The sequence below is a fragment of the Anguilla rostrata genome, chromosome 7, assembly GCF_018555375.3.
Source record: "Anguilla rostrata isolate EN2019 chromosome 7, ASM1855537v3, whole genome shotgun sequence".
Classification (NCBI taxonomy): domain Eukaryota; kingdom Metazoa; phylum Chordata; class Actinopteri; order Anguilliformes; family Anguillidae; genus Anguilla; species Anguilla rostrata.
In genome coordinates this window covers 9,598,806-9,609,154 of record NC_057939.1, presented here as the reverse complement: position 1 = coordinate 9,609,154, position 10,349 = coordinate 9,598,806, and the positions used below count along the sequence as shown (strand labels likewise).

Below are 10,349 nucleotides of genomic sequence, written 5' to 3'. Positions count from 1 at the left end.
TGCTATGCTCTTCCCTGTGAATGCTGGTTTTAGAACGAGCGCCTCTCTCGGCTGCAGCTGGATTATACTACCATGAGAACATAACGTTATTCAGATTAATAACACAGATAATGCGTGAATAGGAACTGAGCGGTGTTGCCCACCGAAAGGAATAGCTAGCTAGCGATACCATTCTTCGAAGGAGCATCGGCCAGGTAATGCTATTATTCAGTGGCATGGCATGTGGCATGGTTACTACTTTTTATTTACGACAAAACATGGGGAACTGCATATTTATGTTCCATCCCTTCAAATTTATTAAGAGACTGAAGTGCCAGATGCTTTTGTCAGCTGACGAGTTCGTAGCCTCTGAAAGTTAGCTAGCGTTAAAGTATTAGTTGGCTGGCTAAACCTATTTAATGCTAGCTAGCTAAACGCTAATTTACCGTAGACCAGCTGTCTAGTTTAAACTGTATCCGGTATAACTGTTCTAGTTACGATGTTTGCTAGCTAGCTGGCTACTTGGCAAACTGCGTAGAATAAACCATGGCTTTTGTGTAGTAAAATAACGTAAGATAGTCTAATGCTATTTAGCAAAAGTTGTGGAATAGTTTAGTGGTTATAATTCTCTTGAGTCCGAAGTAGTTTTTTGTAACGCCGTTCGTATCAGATGATTCGCTAACGTTAGCTAGCTGCCAATGTAAACGAAACTTAATTAAGATAGCATGGCGGCTAAGTTAACGTTAACAACACGCAATGTAAACTCGCTTATTTAGAACAGATAGCCTATTGCTAGTTAACTAGCTAGCCAACAATGGTTATCCCTATGCCAACTTTGCTTTTCTGGTGGAAAGACCACCTTGTAATACAAGCTACAAGCTAACGTTAGTTAGCAACGGTAGCTAGCTAGCTAGTTTAATTCATGAGAACACGTTCTGGAAGTGGACTTTAGAACCGTCTTCAGATAACAGTATGACACGATGCCATGGGATGCCAGTAAGACCAGTTACTTGCTAAACCGGCTTGGTTGTCATGCTGTTATTTTTGTGTACATAGTTATGGTGCTGACTTTGTATTCCTGCCACACTGTTCAAACAGGAGGTCAAGTAGAGTAGGTCTTCAAAAAGGCAATAGTTTAAAATTTAAATTAAAAAAGTTTCTTCATAAGCTTCTTGTTCATTCTTGTATTAGTCGTATTTCGTAATGTATTGTAATATTTGTTTGGAGAAACGGGAAGTGAAACGTTTTTTTTTTTTCACCAGCAGTTTGCTTGTGTCTTCAGATAATATTCGGATTGAATATACACATTCCTGTTGATAGGTCTGAATTGAATAAGTGTTTTTTTTTCATTTATTTTAATTTACATACCTGCTATTAACAATCTTTCTCTCTCACTCAGTGTTCACATAGCAGAGTAAATCCCTGTTCAGGAATGATGAGATTTGGAGGTAGGAATGAAAACCTTGAATGGAGTTTATATGTGCGAGCATGCATTGGGATTGAGTGTTGGTCAGAGTCGACATTGTTTAGGTGCATCAGTCAAGTTTCATGCCTAAAGCCCACATTTTTCTATCTGACAGGAGTCCTGAAGCTGGCTGTGGTGGTTTTCGTCTTTTTCTTTGCTGTGTTCCTTGTCTTCCAGCTCATGGAAATAAACATTGATTTTAACTTTGGAAATATATTTGGTAAGTGGTATAGAAGCGATATTTAATATTTATGCTTACCTCATTAACGTCATCAAAAAACATAGCACAGCTAATTGTAAATAATTTGCCAACATCTAGAAGGCAACATCAAGGATGACATTAACTGGCATGATTTATAATGCTTTTTTTTAATTAAGGGAAAAAAAGAGACCCAAATTACAATGCCTTATCTGGTGGTGGCAGTGGTTTGGGAAATGGCTTTTATCTTAAAGGCTGTAGGTTGGTTAGACTCTCAGCTGGGGCATTGGCATTGTTCCCTAAAGAAAGGTAGTCAACGTGAAGTCTTTCTGTAAAAATATCCAGCTGTAAAAATGGATTGTATGCAAACATTGTATAATCGTCTGCTAAATGGCAAAATTTAAATATAGGCTAAAGTTAACTTGAAACACTGCACAGTGCGAGGCAGATGTGATACTGGGATATGGAGTTCAGAACTAGCTACCTTGATTAAACTACGAGTTTGAGTGCTCACTAGCAGTAGGTGCTAAGTTATCACACATTGTTTTTTTTTTTTAACCATTTAACTGTGTTTAAATGTTTAATGCTTTGATGCTGATGACAGGCATTGATGACCTATGTGGTCGTGCAGGCCGTGGCTGCGTGCGCATTAGCGGGAGAGATGGTTGACATGTTTGACAAGTGCTTTATGAATGTGGGTATTTATTTATTCTTATTTTTAAAATGCTTTTTTTCCCCTCCCTCTTTCCAGCAAAGAATCCAAACTTTGGCGATAACCGTAAGTACTCCTTTGAAACACCGCTGTTGTTTAATGCTGGCATTTAGATTCAGTCTCAGGATTGTCTGCTGCCTTGCCATTTCACTCTGAGTGAGTGCAGGCGAAGCATTTGTGGATGTTTGTGTTGCTTACTGCCCGGTCCTCAACGACATCCTGTCAGGTTCTCGCTGAAGTAAGAGCGAATCTAAAATAAATAACCATGCAACAAAACCTGTTAAACATAAAATTTAAATGCTCAAATCTTCCAACAAAATGTGAATTGTGTTTATGTGGGCTGACGGGGATTTGTATTGGTGTACCACACGGCTGTGGTGTGTGTGTGTGTGTCTGGAAGGTGTATTGGTGTGCGTTGTTCTGTATGTCTGTACATATGGTCTGTTGTGTTGGAGTGTGTGTGTACATGGCGGTAAAACCGTTTCCGAGTTGTCACTTTGTGTTTGAATCTTGCTTCAGCCACCAGACCCCCTCGGTACAAATGCGGCCTGTCCAAACCATGTCCCGAGGGACACTTTGCCTTTAAGATGGCCAGTGGTGCTGCCAGTGTGGTGGGACCCAAAATTTGCCTGGAAGACAACATGTAAGACGACACCCCCCCACCTCATACACATAACACCGACAGTTACCCTCACCCCTCTTTCCCCTTAAAGGTCCAGGGAACTGGCTTGCTTTCCCCTTTGGCTAAATTCCAGGTTTTCAGTGGGTGGGGTTAAGTGGGTGTTAGTTACATAACAAAAACCTTAAGTCTAGTGAAATCCTTTCTACCTGTAATATGTAAATGATGCTCTTGTCACTTTTGTGCTGTTAAGGCAAGCTAAGGTGAAAATGCCTAAGCATTGTCTCTTCTTTGCATGCGGAGAAAGCAATACGCTTTTTTCTTTTCCCAAAAATGAAATGTGTAGAGTTTGAGACTGCTGTAGTCATATGTATATGCACAGTGGCTCAGTGTTAAAATATGAATACGCTTTGAATTATCTTCACGGTTAAATATACAATGGTAACGCCTAGTTTATGGGGGAATCTGCTCTAACCGGCTCTAACCTACTGTAGCTAGCGATGAGGAATGTGTCTTATGGATATGAATGTTAATGAGTGCAGGATACATGCCCATCCTGTCCTTGTCTGCTGAACAGGTCACAATAATCTAAAAGAGTTTATTACAATTTAATGGTTATAATTGGATAAAAAAAAGTTGAAAGAAATATTCAGAAGACGATCATTTCTGGAGAATATAACCGCAATTTGGATCCAGTTTCCCGGACTTTCAAATCCAGCCCCGTGTCTTGCATCTTCCCGTCTTGTCTCATGGCTTCCGGCTGCCCTGTTTTTCAGATTGATGAGCGGAGTGAAGAACAATGTGGGAAGAGGAATTAACATTGCCTTGATCAATGGTACATATCCATCTCGTGTTTTATGTACGATTACTGTTACAATGAATGTCATCTGAGTGAATAGTAACCATCTAATAACCATCTAACATAGTCATGCCAGTCCTACTGAAGTGTCGCAGGTTATTCCTCGGGTTATAGATTGTATTGTGCATCTTAGCGGTGGATAATATGGACTGAAAATGGAATGGCAACGATGGTAAACCTTAAGAGCAATAGCTAAATGTTTAACAGTATTTGTCATTTCTGTTTGCATTTTTCTTACCTTCAGATGTCAAACATGGTGTTAAACATTAGCCAGATTAAAATGAACAGTCTCTTTTGTTTGCACATTACACCGGCATGCGCTAAGACAACAGCTGCACTAATACCGCCAGCATTTCAGATGCCCGATATGAACGTATTGTAGTATGTGTGATATCCTTAAAGCTGTAGTGTGCTTTAACCGATTAAGAGTATATTGGCCAACACTAGTGCAGCTTGACTTCTGTCTGACCTTACCTTCACAGGAAAAACTGGGGAACTCATTAAGACCGATTTCTTTGACATGTGGGCGGGAGGTGAGAGATTTTTCCTTTTTTTCTTTTAAACGTTTTTATTTCACTCTATTGTTGGTTATTTCAACCAGGCACTTCTTGATGCATGATGTTTAGTTGAAACATGGCATTTAAAGTTAATGAGTAATGCGTACACAAGTTTGGACGTCCTCTCCCTCCAGACGTCAACACTCTGATAAAGTTTCTGAAGACCATCGAGGACGGGACCGTTGTGATGATGGCCACCTTTGATGACTCGGCCACCAAGTAGGCACAATTTGAATATTCAAAAGTGTTCAACTGTTACTAGGTTAAAAAAAGAGACAAAGACTCAGGTCATTATTGGGGTGGACCGTGGGCAAATCATAAATCCTTGTGGTAGTCCTCTACCCAAATCTTTTTGGTTACCTGGATACATACTGGTGTACTAGCATATCCTTGGGTTTATCTTCATTTGTCTGTGAAAATTATGTTGTGTTCTTACCACAAGATCATAAAAATCTGATGCGCTCAAAGAAATGACTTTATCAAGAAAGTGGTATCACGGACTTAGAGACAGGTCTGACTTACTGCTTCACAAATAGTTTCTCCTTTTATTCTCTGAACTTGTTTTTTAAAAGCGAAAAGCAATATTTGTGAGCTTAGATCCCCAAAATGTAGCTTGACGATAGCTTTAGAATAGGCTGTCTTGCTACACTTGCTGCTCTGCACAGTTAACAACATGTTATCGGGACATCTTGGCATGCTTCTGCTGGTAAAGCAGGAAATTACAGTGATTCCCATCTAAATACTAATCAGTATTTTGCTCAGTTGAGAACTCCCATCTGCCAGTATCAAGGTAGAACCAGTTCAAGTTGACCCTGCTGAAATGACTGGTATTCTCAGCCAAGCGGATTTCCAGTGTCTGTTTATTTTGTAAACTGTATTCATCCAGTGCATGGATTTACTGGCTTCCTCCCTGGCATTAAGATGTCAGAGACTGAAGGAAAGTTTGGTGCGACTGGATGATTGAATTGAATGGTTCATAGGCTTGGTGCTGAGGAGAATTTGGTGTCTGATACTGGGCAGCTTAGGTGCTGGTGTATTGATATTTGATTGGTTGATTAATTGATTGATTTGATTGGTTCACAGACTCAATGCCGATGCAAAGAAGATGATTGCTGACCTGGGCAGCTCCAGCATCAGCACTCTGGGCTTCAGAGACAACTGGATCTTTGTGGGTGGAAAAGGGATCAAATCCAAGAGTCCATTTGAGCAGGTGAATTTCACTCACCGATCAGCTCCTTAATGCAAAAAAAAACCCATACATGTCTATAAAACAATCAGACAAAAAACATATATAGAGTCATTATTATTATTTACTTCCATAAGTATACTGTGCAGTGTACAGTACGATGACTACAAAAAAATTTGCTCTTAAAGAAGATGTATGAGATTTGTAACGCTAGATGCGCATCTTGATGTTTTTGGCAATCCCACTGAATTGTTTAAAAGTTGCAAAGTGAATTCTACACTCAGTGGGCAGTTGTTTTTGAAGATCAATTACGCAATTTCATGGTCACTGCCAATCTGGATCAGTGTCCGGCACAGGACATCTCTACATTTCAGTACAGAGCACCGGCCACTAGGGGGCAGCGTTCTGCTGATTAAAGCACACCAACATGCATCGTTTCACCTCGGTGTGTTTTGTATTTTCAGCACATAAAGAACAACGCCGAAACCAATAAGTATGAGGGCTGGCCAGAGGTGCTGGAGATGGAGGGCTGCATCCCCGCCAGACAAGAGTGACCTCTGAAATAACCACCTGTTTCCCCCTCACCCCTTAACCCGTCCACCCTGAACACTGCTTTCTGTTCGTCTGAACGCTGGGAGGGGATCAGCGTCCTCTCTGTCAGACTCCCAGGAACGGCCAATCGGTCTCTCCCGTTTCCACACATATTTGCTTTTCTGGAAAGAGGTCGGTGGCAGAAGGCTTGTTTTGAACCCTTTCGTTGTTTTCTCCTGCAGAAGGGTGAAGGAAATAGAAATTTTTAAAAGATGGAAGAAGTGGAAATGAACACTGTGAAATTATTGTCAAAATGTCTGTTAAATTTGTTAATGTGACCAAAAATACTTGTTAATTTAACTGAAGAGTCTTATGATATAATCAGAGTTTTACGGAAATTAGTAGTTGATTTTTTTTTTTTTTTGTCAAGGGTATTTGTTACGTTACAGTTGCTGAGTCTGTTGTAATCTAGAGGTTTTAAGGTGTGTTTGTGAAGAACCTTTCAGTGCCGTTTTATCTTTTAACATTGCTCTGTGTGTTTCTGTGTGTATGAGAGAGAGGATCTTCCCATATGGTTATGGAATCACCTGCATCGATTAGAGGGGGTGTGTTCTAACTGTTCAATGGAACCACAGCAGAGAATATTGGGAAATTGGAGCTTGTCTTTTTGCTCAAAGTTCATATCGTGACCTTCTGTTGAACCAAGCGGTTTTCAAATGCAGGAGCCGCCAAAAATGAGAGTATGTGACTGAACGCGTTTAAGATTTATCTGGTGTGTTCTGCATTTCAACAATATAACAATGACAACAAAACCTTTAGTATAGCAGTTACCAGTTACAGTTCTACAATGGTGCCACTTGTTTCCAATATTGATTAGGGAGCCATGGAATGCAGGGTTCAAATTTCCACTGACAGGAAACTTTCCCCTCTTGCAGAGGCTGAGATTTAGCCAAATAGTGCTGATTTTGTGAGGCAGACCCTCGCGTTGTGTCAGATAATTATTTTAAATACTTTAAACCCTCACCCAGCAGGATCACTGAGTTTTAAAGGAAACTAAAAAAATGTATTTCATCGATATTTTTCATGTCTTTTCATACAATTTTGTTTGCATTGAAAGTTTGGTCCCTGGGCATTCAGCCTAAACATAGGGGGTCTGCTGCTTTCCTAACATTTGTTAGTAATAATGTGCTTGGGCATCTTGCTAAGAAACAAGTAAAAAGCACTAGCGCAGTTAGTTGACTGAATTTCGTCTTTTGAATCCTACAGTAACGGTCAGTCCAGTCCGTTCCTACCGTCCAGATTCCTGCGCAGCTTCCAATCCTGTTTCGCAGCTGGGGTGGATCTTTGCTTTGGCTGTCTTGTATGTCATGGTCCCAGCTGTGGTAGGGAACTGTAGTTTCCGTGGCATTACTGCTGTAGTTTTTTTTCAGGCCGGTCATTGCCGATGGTTGAACAGTTTGGGGATTGCACGTGTCGCTGTCCTACAGAGAGTGGCTGGACCCTGTTTGTAGGGCAGGGTTGCCCTGCTAGAATGGGCAGTGCCACTCAAGAATGGCTAATAATGTCATTGTTGCACTCTAGAATGGGTAATGGGTAAACAGTCAAAAATGGACGAGTGTGATTTACTGCATGATTCTCATCTGTTTTTGGCTGTTTGCTCTGTGTACCAACTGTGTCTGAAAGGAAGTAAACTGAAGGAGCGGAGAATCACTTTATTCATGACTTATCCAGCTCTGCAACTGTGTTTAGTTTTCACTCCCCGAAAAGGGAAATTTTATGTGGGGTTCAATGAGGACGATGCGAGAAGCCGCTCACGCTTGCACTGGGATCGAGTGTGAGTGTGAGCCCGTTCAAATCCCCAGAAAGCACTTCACTATGTGGAACACCCGCACCCGCACTGCCGGTCTCTCATACCTACCTTTAAACCTACCTTTTCACAAAGCCACGTAGCTAACACTTCCCACTCTGACAGTGTTCCCGCTCTGTAGCGTAGCTGCCTGCTTGTCAGAGCTTCACAGGAATGTTGTGACTAGGCTGTTTGCTAGTATTCTACCTCAGCATGGGGGAAAAAAAAGAAACATGGTTGTAATTTCTGTACTTTCATTTCTGTGGCTTTATGTTTATGAAGTGTTATGCTGTATACAGCCCTTGTTCTGTATTGGAATCACAGGACTGCCAGACACCATTTATCCTGTTTGCTGTTCTTAAAAGCCTTATTTACAACTCAGACTAGTGAAAACGCCACGTTGCCTTTGGAGGACTACACTCCTCCGTGTTTGGACATGTTTCAGACTAAACTATATATTGTGAACCAGAGTGGTCTTCCACCCATTTTAGTTTTTTTGTATTTGATCCCTAACGGTGAAGAAACTCATATTCCCAATGTTAACAGGAAAATGTCTTGCCTCTCTGGACTGTGTTTGAATGGGATTTTTTAAAAAAAACTCCCACAATCACCTGCTGCGTGCCAGGTTGCTGTGCTGGCTTTTTGTAACGTGACCAACAGGCCTGCCTCTGTGCATTGTGGGCCGTGTGTCACGCTCCAGTGCTTTTAGAGCCCGCTGTCACGTCTATATTGCTCTGCCACGGAATTGTGTTGTCTATCCGTTAGACTGCCAAACTGAAGAAGTGTGGTGTATTTGCTGGAATTAAAGTGTTCTGGTTATTTATAAATGTTTTTTTGTGCATGAGGAATTGTGTTGGTAAAACTGGTCTTGACATTTAAATCAAGCCCCTTGTGTTTTTATTTTTTAACATACTTTTTGTATTGTGTGGGTGGTGATGGTTTTCAAATGTTTATGTTTGTGTGTGGATGCACTCATACTTGCTTGTGTGTGCTGGATGGGATTTTTTCTTCAGTTTAAAGTAATGCCCTCCCCTAGACAGAAACTGGAATATAAATGGCATTTTTGTGTAGAAACAGAACAGCTGTGCAAAATTCAGTTTTTAATCAATAGTAATGCATTAGGGGCAGGTCCCTGTTGTCCTTAAATGCAGTTAAGGTAATTAATCAAAAACAAACCTTTAATGAAGTGTTGAATTCAGTCTTTTACTGGGCTAACAGTTAATATATATATATTTTTTTGGTTGTTCTAGTCATCTGTTGTATCTTAGACTTATCATTTCACATTTGTCTGTTATATTGTGGCTACACTGTGAACAGTGGAGCTCTTCAAGCCGTTGTAGAGCTTGTCAGTCTGCCGGACGTTCAAGGATGAAATAAAGGAAGTTCTAACCCAGTTTGTGTGTGCTTGAGTACCTGCTCTCGTCTGAGCAGGGTAATGGGCTGCTGTTTGCAGAAACTGGTCAGACGTGGGGAGGAAAGTTTTTGGTCTGGGGTGAATGATCTGTTTTAGGTTGGTGCTACATGTTGGTGGTGGGTGAGGTGAGTTCCCGCTCATCACTGTGAAGCACTTTGAGCCGTCGGAAATGTGCTACATCCATCCATCCATCCATCCATCCATCCATCCATCCATCCATCCATCCATCCATCCATCCATCCATCCATCCATCCATCCATCCATCCATCCATCCATCCATCCATCCATCCATCCATCCATCCATCCATCCATCCATCCATCCATCCATCCATCCATCCATCCAATTGCATGTCGAAATTAGTTGCCTATGACAGGCAACCAGTTTCTAAAATATGACACTGAGAATGTACAGTCGGTTCCAGTTCAAGTTCAAACCAGTCAGTTTGTTTCTGCTGCATCTGTGAACACAATTTTATTTTTAAATGTATGAGTGTGATGCTGTAATGGAGGGTTATTTCCCCCCCTCCCCTCAGCTGTGAGGCTGAAGATAGTGGGCACCGTTGCCTGTTGCTTATCACTGCAAGTCATCTGACACTGGCTTCTGATGAACAGGACTAGTGCAACACGAAGTTAGATATCTCATCATAATGTTATAACCCAAAACCACTGTACATATGATGGTAGGCTGTGACTGCTTCTGGATAAAGACAACAAGGAAATGACAGTGGTAAATGGTAAATGGACTGCATTTATATAGCGCTTTTATCCAAAGCGCTTTACAATTGATGCCTCTCATTCGCCAGAGCAGTTAGTGGTTAGGGGTTAGGTGTCTTGCTCAAGGACACTTAGACATGCCCAGGGCGGGGTTTGAACCGGCAACCCTCCGACTGCCAGACAATCGGTCTTACCTCCTGAGCTATGAAGGACAAATATCAAGTAACCTTTATGTGATTCTGCAAGTAATGGAGAGCAAACTGCCAGT

The 10,349-nt window shown here is 41.3% G+C and overlaps 1 protein-coding gene across 3 annotated transcripts; it reads left to right on the top strand.

Moving 5' to 3' along the window:
* Positions 1-18: 18 nt before the first annotated feature.
* fam3c (FAM3 metabolism regulating signaling molecule C) lies at positions 19-9,346 on the top strand. 3 transcript variants are annotated; one of them, XM_064342676.1, is made up of 10 exons: positions 19-194; positions 1,379-1,427; positions 1,560-1,664; positions 2,395-2,421; positions 2,875-2,998; positions 3,751-3,809; positions 4,316-4,366; positions 4,525-4,609; positions 5,474-5,600; positions 6,041-9,346. In XM_064342676.1, the coding sequence occupies exons 2-10, from the start codon at positions 1,412-1,414 to the stop codon at positions 6,128-6,130; spliced, it is 684 nt and encodes a 227-aa protein (XP_064198746.1). In that variant the 5' UTR covers positions 19-194; positions 1,379-1,411; the 3' UTR covers positions 6,131-9,346. The 3 variants fall into 3 exon arrangements, with proteins under 3 accessions (XP_064198746.1, XP_064198747.1, XP_064198745.1); XM_064342677.1 differs by lacking the exon at positions 19-194 and adding an exon at positions 227-549; XM_064342675.1 differs by lacking the exon at positions 19-194 and adding an exon at positions 573-975.
* The last annotated feature ends 1,003 nt before the right edge of the window (positions 9,347-10,349 follow it).